This window comes from Squalius cephalus, assembly GCF_949319135.1.
Source record: "Squalius cephalus genome assembly, chromosome: 13".
NCBI lineage: Eukaryota > Metazoa > Chordata > Actinopteri > Cypriniformes > Leuciscidae > Squalius > Squalius cephalus.
Window position 1 is genome coordinate 12,727,993 of NC_137134.1, and position 15,485 is coordinate 12,743,477.

The 15,485-nt window shown below is 37.5% G+C and overlaps 1 protein-coding gene across 3 annotated transcripts in view; it reads left to right on the forward strand.

The window, feature by feature from the left end:
* The window catches only part of rbm20 (RNA binding motif protein 20), a 74,321-nt gene that overhangs the window by 37,829 nt on the left and 21,007 nt on the right, over positions 1–15,485 (forward strand). For all 3 annotated transcript variants that reach the window (XM_079889954.1, XM_079889955.1, XM_079889956.1), the window contains exons 2-5: positions 7,838–8,846; positions 9,689–9,750; positions 10,146–10,243; positions 11,242–11,327. In XM_079889954.1, the coding sequence (XP_079746080.1) occupies positions 7,838–8,846; positions 9,689–9,750; positions 10,146–10,243; positions 11,242–11,327 (1,255 nt within the window). The remainder of the gene's footprint in view (positions 1–7,837; positions 8,847–9,688; positions 9,751–10,145; positions 10,244–11,241; positions 11,328–15,485) is intronic.

Genomic DNA, 15,485 nt, shown 5'->3' on the forward strand with positions numbered 1-15,485 from the left:
GATGGATAGATAGACTTTTGTTTAATTTAATCAATGAATCCTTGTTGAATGCAAGTATTACTTACATTTTTACAAAAAAATATTATTGTGTGTATATATATTTCCATAATTTTCATAAAATTTTTGTTCTATTTGAATTTTGTGTAAACGATTATAAAACTATTTCAGCCACTGTGCTGTTTGAATGCGTCGATAGGTGTTGCGTAGTTCGATAGACGCTGCTCTGTCTCTGAGGCATGATGTCATGCATTTCCAGCCAATAAGGCTCAGCCCTTATAAACTCGAACAGTTGCTTTCAGGACATAGTTTGTCCCATCATGAGGTCGGGGGGCGTGACCTCTGTACTCTTGCCAATTTATCCGTGGATTAGCTAGAAATACACAAAGCTTGATCCTTCCCACGGATCAGATTGGTGCAAAGACATTGTACATCCACAATAGAGTATAATTATACTCTGCACATTTCCTGTCGTAAGACGGGCTTGTATTAAGTGGTGAAGGGCGTTTGACACCTGGATCCTCTGCTTATGCGAGACGACTCGAGTGCAGAAGCGAGCAGGCAGCTGTGAGAGCCATACTGGTTTTCGGTGGTAGCTGAGCGTGCTGTGTTGTGTGTCACTGGTGTATTTTAGGCTTTCGAGTCATGCCGGTGTGACGATACTGGCGTAATGTCCAACAGTCCTCTTTTATATCACAGCCATGCAAACGAAATAGCTGACGAAAAGGTTTGTTTACACAGGTTTTCGTCAATGATAATCAAGACAAACAATTTTGTTTAAAAAATTGTCGACACAACAACAACAGAAAAGTTGCACTGCAACATATTAGCAATGCGCTAATGAAGATAAAATATCGAACAAATGTCTGGGCAAATGTGCTACTTAGGTGCTACTAACGTTACAGTATTTTTGAAACCTAACCTCATTATGTTTGCGTGCACTTACAGTGTGTAAGATCATTTTATAGCATGCCAACCATTAAACTATACTTTTTAAATCCATTGTTGGCTCAATTTCTGCACTCTTAATTGTGGTATGCTACAGTTGACCAGCTGTTGGGTCTCAAAGGCCAGTTGTACCATAAAATCTAATTTATGTATGTTGTGTCTTTGCCCAAGATTTCCATTACAGTTTTGCATGCCGTTTCACATGCCAGGTTATATTGTGGCGAATGTCTAGTAATGTGGTAATATACACCCATATTTAAGTACCAGTTTACTGCTCTTATACTGCTGCTACTGCTTATAATAATAAAAGAAAAGTATGTATGTACATCTTGTCCACAAAGATATAAAGTGCCTTTCAATTTCAAGGCATAGAAGCCAATGGCTACATGCTAATGCGCTAACAACAATCCATTATTGAAACTAACATCTCTATGTTTATTTGTGATCTGAGAAATAATACAAATTAATAACTAATTAAGCTTTTAGTGCATTTCTTGACAAAGATACAAAGTGCCTTTCGAAGGATAAGATGCCCTTGGCTACATATGCTAACGTGCTAACAACAATGACACTAATATCTGTATATTTATTTGTGGTCTGAGAAATATTAAAGTCAAATTTAAATAAAACTTGACACTGTTTAGTTTCTAAAAACACATTGTTCTCCCAAATAAATGTTTAGTCTTTTTAAAGGTTCATCAGAAAACGGATCAGAAAGAAATCACTGGAAACTAGCTAATGATAAAAGCGGCTGTTTGTCAGCATTTTTGTAGTTTACTTATTTTTTTACAGTCTATGGTTTTACCACAGTTTTACAACAATAAGTGATACTTTGATCATAATTAATTCACTTGTGTCAAGATTGCACATTAGTCGCACAGATAATAAAGTGGTATTTTACCGTTATTTCACAAAAGAAAGAGGATGCACTTATTCAGTCGCTTCTTTCTTTCTCAGACAGAATGATACTTTCTACAAATTTTCCACCAAAAATACGACCTGAGGAGCTTTAGCACTCTCTCCAGTGACAGTCCCAATACAGTTATGTTTTCAGTCAGAGAAACAGAGGAAGCTCCCGTAAAACCGGAGTTGCTTTATTTTATGATGTATGCGGAGCTAGATATGGATATCAGACCGTCCGTTATAAAGAGACGAGACGTACTGACAGATCAAATAAATAAACGATTGTGATAGCTTAACTTATATGATTTGTCTGGTTTTTTTTTCAAGCGGTCGTATTTACCATGTTTACTATCTAGTGCGCATAGACTTTTGCATCGCATATAAATATTTCTGCCTTATAGCCTATACCATGATCAGAGTCCCCATCGGATCACAAACTGAAGTTATTTCAAACACTCGCTGCTGTCTGAAAGTGAGTTTTGAGCTAACATCATTTTTAAAGTCTTCAATGTTGATGTATGAAATCATCCGAGTCTGGAGAGGGAACTCTGCCTCTATTCATGACCACTCCTCAAGCCCGAGCTGCACCGCTTTGGACCAAGGTACAGTAGGCTACAGGTCAAAAGTTTGGAAACATTAGGTTTTTTTATATTTCGTTTAGCCTCATAGCATAATTGCCTAAGTATTTTTTTTTAAATATAACTTGGGCAATTATGCTATGAGGCTAACGATTTTTGAAAGAAGTCTCTGCTTATCAAGGCTGCGTTTATTTGATCAAAAATACAGAAAAAAATATTGTGAAATATTATTACAACTTAAAAGAATAGTTTTCTATTTGAATATACTTTAAAAAATAATTTATTCCTGTGATGCAAAGCTGAATTTTCAGCATCATTACTCCAGTCTTCAGTGTCACATGTGACATCCAGTCTATCACATGATCCTTTAGAAATCATTCCAATATTCTGATTTATTATGAGTGTTGGAAACAGTTCTGCTGCCTAATATATTTGATGAATAAAAGGTTAAAAAGAACTGCATTTATTCAAAATAAAAAAATATTTTCTAATAATATAAATCATCTTTACTATCACTTTTTATCAATTTAACACATCCTTGCTGAATAAAAGTATTGATTTATTTCAAAAAAAGAAAGAAAAAAATTACTGACCCCAAATTACTGACCTGGGGCCGTATTCACAAAGCATTTTATCTTACCACTAGGAGTACTCCTAAATCGCACTAAAAGATTTTAGCTAGGAGTTTTCTCTTAAAAGTTATTCACAACACCTTTCAGACCTACTCTTAGTAAAGAAAAATGACAACTCCTAAACTAAGAGCGAGTCTTCGTTGCTATGGATGACGTCATTACTCATGCACGAGCTTTACTGAAGTGACCACCTTGATTGGCTGATGATTGTAACGCGGGAATGATTCCAAACACCTCCCCTACGATGATGAGTGACAGGTCTGAGAATGCGTGCGCTACACAAGTAGTGCGAAGGACGGAAGATGATGAATAACTGAATAAATAGCCTAAATGAATAAAGAGTAAGGCAAAACAAATAGCCTAGTAGCCTAATGAAACATATGGATTGATGCAATATCTTTGCAACATTATTGAATTAATCTGTCACTGTATGCCTCTGCCTACGTTTGCAAAGAGAAGAACATTTTAATTTGATTCACAATGAAACGTTACAATTAGTTTACATGCAATGAGTAGCCTAGTTTTGGTTGTTGTTGGTGGCGTTATTGCATCCCTAGTTATGCCTACAATGCAAAATTGTTCCCTCGCGATTGGAAGCTCCTGTAGCCGCCGCATACGCATTTCAAAACATCGCAACGTGAAATGCCACAAAAAGCGGTTTGTGAATAGGTCCTAGTGAGTTAGGAGTCCTCTCGACTTCTTTTAAGCTGTCCCAGGCTTAGGTGCTACTTTTAGGGCTAAAATGCTTCGTGAATTACTCTGTCAAAAAAATTAGGAGTCCTAAAGTTACGACTGACACGCCCATTATTTTTAGGAGTTGCTCCTAAATTCGCCAATTAGGAGCTACTTTTAGCCTTAAAATTCTTTGTGAATACGGCCCCTGAAGTGTATATTGTTGTTACAAAAGATTTCTATTTTTAAAAACTTTTTTTTTTTTTTTTTACTTTTTATTCATCAAAGTATCCTAAAAAAGTATCACAGGTTATGAAAAAATATCAAGCAGCAGAACTGTTTCCAACTTTGATAATGAATCATCATATTAGAATGATTTCTAAAGGATCATGTGATAGACTGGAGTAATGATCCTGAAAATTCAGCTTTGCATCACAGAAATAAATGATAATTTAAAGTATAATAAATTGAAAATAGGGCTGTCAAACGATTAATCGCGATTAATCACATCCAAAATAAAAGTTTGTGTTTACATAATATATGTGTGTGTACGGTGTATAATTATTTTCTATATATAAATACACACACATGCATGTATATATTTAAGAAATATTTGCATACTGTGTATATATATTTATATTATATATAATTTATATTATATATAAATATTTTATATATAGCCTAAATAACACATTTTTCTTAAATATATATGCATGTGTGTGTATTTATATATAGAAAATAATTATACTCCATACACACACATATATTATGTAAACACAAACTTTTATTTTGGATACGATTAATCGTTTGACAACCAATTATTTTAAATTGTAATAATATATCACAATATTACATTTTTTTCTGTATTTTGGATCAAATAAATGCAGGCTTGATGAGCTGAAGAAACTTCTTTCAAAAACATTAAAAATAGTAATGTGTCCAAACTTTTGACCTGTACTGTATTTGCCAGGCCAAAAAACCCAGGCCGTTGGCCCCGAAAAAGCCCCGATGAGGCCGATCAAGCCCCGGAAGTGACAGTGGAAACGCGACTGACCCTGGCACTCACTAGCATGGCTGGAAACAAAATGGAAACGCGGATATTGACAGATGACAGTCACTGTAACCCTCCATGAATATCAGGAGTGCTTGAAACAGAGGTGGCCTGGTTGCCAATTTCTCGCTGCAACTCTATATTCATTAGACTAATGCTTGAAATACTGATGTATCCATGTGCGTTGGGTATAGATATTTTGGTTTGTTCTTACACATCCACTCTAGAGGTGTGTTACAGTTGCCTAGAGTGCCCTACTAAGGACTTCAAAGTGTATTCAGCCAAATTAGGTGAAACTCAAAATCAGGGTCAGAGTCACCTCAAACCACAAATGGAAGAAATCCATATCACTTCACGGGAAGTGGAGAGCTAAATTAACCCACAAGTCATCGAACACCGTGAACTGGAACACAGCAATGGACTGTTGCTTAAATGCAAATCCTTTGATTAAATGTGGGTTGTAAATATGAACATTTGTGTAATGAGTAGAAAAAACAGCCTATTATCTGATTATTTTGTGGTCTAAAGAAAGAAGGGATAACTTATTTAGAGCTGGTATTGATGTGTGAACTTTACGATCTGGAAAGGCTCCTGTAAGACCATGGCATAATCTTAAATGACTCCAGCACTACTCTGGAGAGGTGTTAATCCACTCAAAAGATTCAGTTGCACAAATTCAGATTTGAGAGGATCTGAGGGCCTCCCCTTGTTCCAGTTGTTTCTTGACTGCTCATGCATGACATTGGTCCGTATTTGAAACACCAGAAGACATGGAAAGTACCTCATGAAAGAATCCCCTTATTAGGGCCTGTACCTTTGAGAAAAATAGTTGTTCCCTATTTCTCTACTATTACAACTCTTCCTTGGGGCTTTGGCACTTATGTCAGCTCTTGGACTGGAGGGTGTGTGCTCAGCGAGAGTGCTATCAGGCTCGCACAGATATTTTGATTGATAGTAGTGCTTGCTAAATTTAGCAAGCATGTGAGCGCATTAATCAGTTCACTCAAACAGGGACAGGGAGTTCACAGTTTCTGTACTCATGTCTAGTCAGGAAGAATGTTTCTGAGCAAGTTTGAGTTTCTTGAGGTTTTGCAAAACAAAAAATTCCATTTCAAAAGCTTTCGCTAAAATAGTGACCCATGTAACCATTTTTGGTTCCTGTAATGTTCCTGGGAACATTTAGTTTTGGGGTTTTAGAAAGTTCCTAGAACAGAACTTTTCGAGGGGTTTTTTGAGTAGCCAGAAAAGTTTTATGGAAATATTAACCAATTCTACCCTCTACGGATACACTGAAGCTTGAGATGCCATTGGCTAGTACATTTTTACATTGAATGCAAGAACAATACAAATGAAAAAATAAATAAATAAAAATAGAAAAATATAATATAAATATACATTTCAAACACTATTAAAGTCAAGTAAACAGTCTGTAATAAAATAAGAACAAATAATCAAACTACAAGCAATAGCACAAATAAACAATATAACAAATATGTAAATGAAATAAACAGTGCTTTTCAGGTAGACCTAACAGTAGTTGGATACAAATTAGGTATAGATTATGTACAGAAATTGAATAAAGTAATCAAATGAAAAATAACACTGAATTGTCTTCACTGTATAAAATAAATATATATGAATACTTATTAAAGTTACAGAAGTTATTCAGTCAAGAGCATTGAGTGATTTTTTGCAGTAACAGACAGCAGCAGGAATATTAGGCTACTGTCACTTTAAGATAAAATGCACAGATCCAATACACAGATACTGTACACATGCATTTTATTTCTCGACTGTTTACGTTCACTTAACACATAACCGACTATGTTTGCTAGGATCATTCAAGTGAAAGAAGACATGAAAGAGAGCTCATTTCGGTATGCTCTGCACACTGTGCGCAGGAGTTATCTTTCGCATCATCTTGTGCTTAAATGGTTAAATTGACAAGGCTTAAATGATAAACTTTCATGATGACCCAACACTGGTCCGATAGGGACAGTAGCCGTGTTTCCATTACCCTTCAGATTGCACAAATTGAAAATACGGCCAATGGAAACACGTCAATTTCGCAAAAACTCCCATTTATCGCAAAAAAAGTGTTTATGCTCGCATGAGGTGGTTTTTCAAGCAATTCCAAAAAGAAATATTTCGCAAAACTGCAATGGAAACAGTTTTTGTGCATTTAGGTCGCCTGACATAGATGACGTGGTATGTTTGGACAGAATACGAAACAGAGTTCTTTATTAAATTCATGGAATACTGAATTTAACAGGAATACTGGATTCTAAACCTCAAAGAAATGCCACTATCAAGACTTCGAAGCAGAAATGAGTGAGAAACACCCAGAAACATCTCATATGTGCCTCTCTCAAGTATAAGGGTCTTTCCTTGCCATTAATGATTGGATAACACACATGCGTCTCCTTTGATTAATAATAACGGCCAGTGCAGTAGCTGAGATATACATAAAGCTACCAACGTCCGTTGCTATGATTTTTTAAATGACTTATCGCAAGAGGAAAAAAATTAGTTTTAGTCGCATAACATCGGTTAATGGAAACGGCGTCATTCCGCAATTGGCTTTTGTCGACATTTAGAAAAAAATCACAAATGTTTTGCGCAAATCTGTAATGGAAACGCGCCTACTTATAGTTCTGTCAACGATCCCTGCATGTGTTCTCTCTTTCTCTCACTGTGAGCGCGCATGTGTGAGAGAAAGCGACAGAGCAGGGCGCTCTCAACCAAGCGACGATGCATAAAGCTCAGCAGGCAATGAAATTATATCTCTGCTAAACTTATTTGTTTTGCCTCTAACTTAATTACAGGCGACTATAATCGTATAATTTACTAGCCATTGGCTATTTAAAAAGAAATTTTTTTTAGTCGCCTCTTATGAAATTTGGTTGTAGAGGGTTGCAATTACTTGCTTACTATATCAGAATCAAATGGGAACCATACACTAATGTGGGGTGTTTGCTAATGCCTAGTTTTTACTGTGTACATTTTCTGTGGCACATGATCATTTAATTGACTAAATGTTATGTGTGTCTCCACAGTACCTCAGGAGAAAAGCTTGATAATAAGTCTGCTCCTCTGGGAGGTGCTCATGGTGGAGTGGGTCAGAACCTGCTGCTGAGTCCTGCAGGTCTTCAGCTGGCTCAGCTTCAGGCCCAGCTCACCCTTCACCGCCTCAAACTCGCCCAGACCACTAATACTGCTGCCGCAGCCTCTGTCCTAAATCAGGTCCTTTCCAATGTGGCCATGTCCCAGCCTCTCTTCAACCATCTTCAGGGTTCAAGTATGGCCCACGGCAGAGCCTTTCCGCCTCCACCAATAGCCTTCCCACCCCCAAATGCTGCCCTAGGACAACTGGTTGGGGGAGGCTTTAACCCAAATCCCACTGGGATCAGGCCCACTGCCTACAGAGGGGTGTCCAACCAAAAAGCTAGTCAGCACAATGATTTCGGCAAAAAGGCTGGAACATATTCGTCAGACACGGACCGGCGCTTGCAATTTGGATATCTGGGAGGTACATCAGTGGTCGCTAATAAACCATGTGATGGAGGACAGTATGGTGGAGCCCCTACACAACCCAGAAACAATGTCCACAACAATTTTCAGAGAGACTTCTACTCCACAGAAACCCCAGTACAACAAACTTGTTTCACGGGAGGAAGCAACGATCAGAATCTAGGATCTGTTTCTTCATCAGCCACTAAGGAGCAATGGAAAGGTCCGATCAACTTGGGGAAGATGGATATGGGTACAGGACCAGGTCCTGGTGGTTGGGTACCACCCGGACCAGGGTTTGTGGGTCAGAGGGCAGAGTTGTATAACCCTGAGGAACCCACAGCAGATCCTAAGTTTAACTCTACATGTGGACCAGGGACTGGCCCACCCATCGGGCAGCAAGGGGGGTTTCAACAGCAGCCACAGGTTTCCCAGGGGGAAGAAGGGGTGACCTTGTCGTTACAACCCCACCAGTTCAATGACTATCATGGGACGACACCTTCACACCTACCCCATCAGTGCACCATTTGTGAAAAGAAAGTTTACAACTTGAAGGTGAGTAGATCTGACTTGTTGTTTGAGATCAAAGTAAATGGACCATTCACACCAACTTCAAAAATGGATTAGCATTTGCACTGCAAATTCAATGTGGTCACATTTGTTTATGACTACTCTGAATGTTGATTGGATAAGAAACCATTTAGAATTCAGTTTACACCTGTATTCAGCACTGTCCACTTGAGATCGGATCAACCGAGATTGGATCAAAAACTGTTTTGGACCCGCTGGACCCTGTTTAATGCAGAATACTTGTGATCGGATCACAAAGATAGATCTTAATACTAGGTGTAAACGCCGGTATCAAATATTTGTAAGAATACAAATCTCACAAGAATTTGCTACATGTGCCGAATGTATGCAAGGCTTTGAATTCTGCTTATGAACTCTGTACCGTACCTACATAAGTCTATCCAGATGTCTCAGCTGCAGCATCCAGTATCCAGAATTGGAGTTGGATCCAGTTGGTCTCGACTCCAGCAACTGTTTTCCCCAGCTATTTCTGCAGAACTGAGAGGGTTTTCGTGATACTTGAATAAAATGGGCTCATTTGTTACACTAGGGTGTAAATGCTTTTGTGGCAGCTGGCATGTGTCGAGTGGAGGCAGGTTTAGAAGGGGGGGAGGGCGCAGTTGTTCTGCAGGAGTTTGTCGTAATCACATTCGTTCTAAACTCTTGCTCGCCCTTTCTCTGCGGTGAACTACTAGATCTCTAATTGGCCCAGATTGTGGCAACGCCAGGGGAATCTTTCTCTTTCATAGAGAAGGATCATAGCGAAGTCTATCTGACAGGCGTATCATGTTTGTGTGTGAATTTGTGTGTGTGTGTGCTGTTTTCAGGACTGGGACCAGCATGTGAAGGGCAAGTTACATCTGCAAAACTGTTCGCTTTATACTGAAAGGTGAGTACTGACGAAAATACCATTTGTACCATGTTACAACCTTCATCAATTGATGTACAGGGCTGTTTTAAGTGTCTATCATGTTGATAAACCACCAACTCTGATGCATGGGCGGCTAATCGTTGCTAACTTGGTGTAGAAGCAAGATATTTTTAAAGGGCTTGTTTGTATGTGGTTTATTTTGATCCTTATTACCTACAGGTCATCGCCTGTGATACTCTTGTTAAGCATTTTATGAGTACAACCAATCTCCGTATTAAACACAGAGTTATTTTATAAAGAGTCTTCTTCCATATAGAGAGAGTTATGACTTGTATTTGAGCGGTGTCATAAGATATAGTCAGACCAGATGCACTGGGATTTAGGATCTAAATGCAGTGCTGTCCCCCTCGCAGCCCGCCGCTCGGAGCTGTGCACTTTCCAGTGTCGTCTGAAGGATGTCTCAACATGGCATTGAGTAACACTATGGCATACACATCAGCTGCCAGTCAAGGTAAGTCAAATCTCCCAATTTGTCCCTCAATGTAAGCGCTGAAAATTCAGGAGACAGAAAACTCTGGGACGTGATTTTAGAGAGGACTCTATTTTTAGGGGCTGTCACTTCAGTTGCGGGGGAGTGGAGTGTCTACAGTCTGGCACACACTTGAGTGACGTGTGTTAACACCACAATTTTTGTTTTTGTCAGAAACAACTGGGGAAAAAAAAACTATTCGCTGATCAGTTTTTGTTTAACAAACTTTCTTTCTAAAAATATTGATTAATCATCTTGTACTCAAGGGGTGTAATCACAGTTTTGTCCAATATGTTGATCGTCTAGCCATTGGCTAGCATTAGCAAGAAGCAAAACGTGCTTGTTACGGTCACGTGACTTACCTGCGTAGCTTCACTTCCATTAATCCTCTCCCGTAGCTTCATGGGATAGTAAAGTGACCATCGAATGCCCACACCAGAATCTCGCCGGAAGTAGTATGTCATCCGGGGACTTTTTGCATGATTTTTTTCCCAATACTATGTATTCGGACATACTACTATGTTGGCGTACTGTTTATCGCATACTATAGGGAAGTAATCCATTTTGGACGCAGCGATGGTTAGTCTTCGGTTATGCTAGCGCACTTTTATTTTATTCAATGTCACAATTTATTACTTCACATCCTTTTCCAAAAATGATTTGGTTGCAAATGAAGTGGCTTTTATTTGGTTTTGTAGGCTGGTATGTAAACTAAAGGCTATTGGCGAAAAACTACAAGCCCTAAATAAACTAAAATATTCCCTGCCTTTATTTCCTGTTTCAATTGTAAATACATCAACACACATACAAAAATGTCAAAAAAAATGTCTTTTGTCAAATTATTTCATGGGGTCTGACTTTTTAGTGGGTCCTCAAGGACAGTGACGTGAACAATTTGCAACTTGGTTGTTAAAAATAGATGTATTCCTCAAAATCTATTATTTATACTTATATTTGGATATCTGTCCTGTTTTCGACAGATGTTTCAACTGGAAGTGCTTCATATCTGCCTGCCACAGCCATGTCATTTCCTCTCTCAGGGCCGGGATTTACATCAGGAGCAAAGGTTAGTAATGGGGAAAGACCATTAAAAAGATATGAATTAAGGAATAAATAGTTTGTTAAAAATTAAAATTCACATGATATTTGGCGTTTGACTGGTGTGGATTTGTAATCCTGAAAAATTCACCCAGCTTTTTTTTTGTTTGATGAGGTCTTTAATTCTGAGTGTTTGTTGGCTTATCTCATAGCATTGTTCTTTTAGCTCACGGGGTTTGTAAAGAAGCCAAGAGTGTTGAGATACAGAGCATGCTATATTTTGGTCACACTATTTCAATGACTGACAGATTACTTAGTGCGTATTATCACAGTCTAACGGTTATTATTCAAAGGACAACTGAGCCGTCTTCACAACTAGAGCTCTTTGAGAACAGGTGGAAGCGATCAGTATTGTACAGCTCAGTCATTGCTTACTAGGAAAGGGTTTCATGTATAAGTGTGGTTCATTTTCATCGATAGGGGATTGTTTCAGTTGTGAATATACAGCTCTGCAAACTTTCGAGCACAACAGTATTTTTCAGTTAAATGAGCAGGGTCGACTCAGCAGTTGTTATGCTATCATGCTGTTGTAATGAGGTGGGAATGCACCAGGCTAGACTGATCTGGTTTCAGTGTAAAAACTGAACACTTGTTTTTGTTGTGCAGGGACTTTATTTAGCTGTGGGATCAGCCTCCAAAATTCACTTTTTGCCAGACCTGCCAGTGCTGAGTGATTTGGAAAAAATCTACCACCCATAATACAAAGCACAGTTTAACTATGTTTCTTAAACACTATTATATGTTATTGCTAGCAATTACATTTTTTTTTTTTCTGTGCATATATGCAAAAAACGTTCTGTCATTTGTAGCAACACACAGTCTCTCAGTAAATTACCACTGGAACCACACGTTTTTTTGTGACTTATTTTGGTCGCTCAATGGAAGAACGTCTCATCACTTAAAAGATTAATTTTTTTGATTGGCATTTTAGCAAAAAAACACAACTAGAATAATAGTTACTTGTATACGTGAGTTCAATGTAGTAAACCAAAGCAGGGCCATTTTGAGGTCAAGGACTGAGAAGAGACTGAGATAAACAGAAACAGAAAGCAAGTTGCCAAGAGAGAAATGCTGTTACAGCATTTGCAGATGACAAAAGCATATGACTTATGCGCCTTATAATCACAGTTTACATTATCATCGAAACGAAATTTTTTAATCATTCCTTGGTTAATAATAAGTGTTTTTGGACTAAGTGCAATGCATTATAACACCTCTATTAATTTATCATGTGTTTAATGTGTCTTACGCATTTTACTCTTTGAAGATGTACAGTTATTCGATCATTTTGGGTCGGTAGGATTTTTACATGTTTTTGAAATAAGTCTCACCAAGGCTGCATTTATTTGACCAAAAATACAGCAAAATTGTGTGAAATATTATTATTTATTTTCTATTTGAATATATTTTAAAATGTAATTTATTCCTGTGATGTCAAAGCTGAATTTTCAGCATCATTACTCCAGTCTTCAGTGTCACATGATCCTTCAGAAATCACTCTGATATGATGATTTGCATTTATTATCACTGTTGAAAACAGTTGTGATGCTTCATATTTTTGTGGAAACCGTGCTACATTTTTTCAGGTTTCTTTGATAAATAGGAAGTTCAAAAGAACAGCATTTATTTGAAATAGAAATCTTTTGTTTCAAATTGACTTTCAAATTGAAAGTCTTTACTGGCACTTTTGATCAATTTAAGGCAATCTTGTTGAATAAAAGTATTCATTTCTTTTTTTTTTAATCTTACTGACCCCAAACTTTTGAACGGTAGTGTATCCATGATAGGTAGGCTACATATTATAATGGATTATATTATATTATATTATATTATATTATATTATATTATATTATATTATATTATATTATATTATATTATATTATATTATATTATATTATATTATATTTCATTCGTTGTTATGCATTTCTTCTACATTACTCTTGTCATCGGTTATCTTCTGACAGTCTATTTTTCATTTCTTCTCTCATGCTCATTCTTTGTTTGCGTGGTGTGTAGTAATGCGAGTAGCGCTCCGACAGGCGGCTGTTTGCGTGTCCCAAGTGCGACTGATGGATCCTCGCATATGGACGGTGTGAAGCATTGTTTTGGATTAGATGCTCTGACCTTGCGCAGACGTCAAACCACCTATAATTGAAACCATGTCCTGTGCAGGATGGTATTTTATGCAGTTGCCAGCTTGTGGATTCAGAGACTTGCACAAAGATTCTTTATGGTGGTCTTTTTAGCCAAGTTATTTATGATTTAGTCCACTGGAGAAGTGAAGGCACGGGCTAATGTTAGCTCCAATAAAACCCACCTGTTATACTGCAGCTGTACGTTGGCGGCGCTTTAATAACTCTTTTAGTTTTTTTAGTTTAGGATGCAAAAACTCTGTTTCGGTTTAAAAAATCAGTCCAGAAAGAAAGGGTGTTGTATTTTCGTCATCGACAGATCAAACCGTCTGTCCAAGTAATCAAGATGTGTGTGCTGTTCCAGGATTCTTTGGAGGCTCTGAGGCTGGGAATTCAGTTTCAGCCCACAGAATCGTAACCTGATCCTTGGGGATAAAGGCTTCCTGACGGGAGGAATGCCAGGAGATCTATGAAATTCAGAAAGTGCATGCTATAGGTTTCAGATGAACCTGTTTCAGGGCTTGTGTAAAGCAGTTTAAACCCTCTCTAGATAAGCAAACAGATGTGAATGCATTTGTAGCATGATATGGTGCCGGTCATCACTAGATCTCCAAAGAGATTGTCTTTCGTTCTCCTAATTTATGATGTGTTCATGACAAATCTCATCGTGTCTCAGTTGACATTCGTATTACAGCACTACGTGTTCCACTGCAATCTGTTATAGTTACATAAAAATATGTAATCAGATTGCCAATACATTTTTGTTTGTTTTCAAACCATTGCGATGACAACAGCTGAAAAATATTTTTGCTTTATGGAAACTTCATTGTCATTTTACTGGTAACACTGAACACATCATAAATGTTGCATATTGCAACATTAATCTGGTGTCTCTCTTTTTTTTTTTTTTTTTTTTTTTTTTTTTTTTGCCATACAGAAGACATTTAATTAATGGTTATCTAGTTTATAATTCATTTCTATTGTCTTTATTTGCATATGTGACTTTAACCCTTAAATGCATGAACGTTTTGCCAATCATTAATATTACATATTCGGGTCTTTAGCCATATCGGGTTTTATTCCATCATCACTGTCCTCATCAGAGCTCATTTCCCAGTACATTCAGCATCTGGCTCATATTCACAATCTCAAACATATTCTCAAAACTATCATTTTCAACATCTTCAAAATCAATATTTTGATCACTGACAGCTTCTTCACCAGATCCACCATCAAGTGACAGTGACACTAATATCTGATTGCGTTCAGTTCTTGCTCTGCAGTAAATCTCTGAGCCACTTCAAGTTTTGCTGATGATTCTTCCTATTCTTTTGTTTTCTGCCTGCGGTAACTATGAGTGAAACGTCACTTCATCATTGTGTATCAGACATTGCCACCTTGAGGAATAAAAGTGAACTGCACTTCAAATACTTACACTATTTCATATTTTGAGTCGCAAGTGACCCTATACACTTTTTAATTTTTTTTTTTTATTAAAACAGATAACTTTTATAATTTTTTTCTTATGTTGTTTATAATGAATTGATTGGGGAATACTAAGAAGGTTGATTTGTAACTTTCCAAAATGAATGAGTAGCAGGGTAGTGAATGACGTCCCGGGTCACTAAAGACCCGAGGTATGAGTTTAAGGGTTAAGATACTCCAGAAGACTTGCTTGAGATTTTTGCTCATCCAGCTTTCGTGCTGGAAAATATTTTCAAAGCTAAAGAGTGTCATGGGACGGGGGAATCAAAGACAGCAGACAGAGATGAGGGATCCAAATGCAGGGAGATTTTAATGAAAATAAACATAAGTTAGGAACAAAATAACACTGAGAAAAAACAAAGAAAACACGGGGGAACTGGAGACACCTGCATGACATCAAACAACGACCGACAGAGAACCAGAGAAAACAAGGACTATTTAAACAGAGGGGTAAACGAGCTCAACAAGGGAAAATGACACACCTGGAGCAGATTAATGAAAATGGAAAA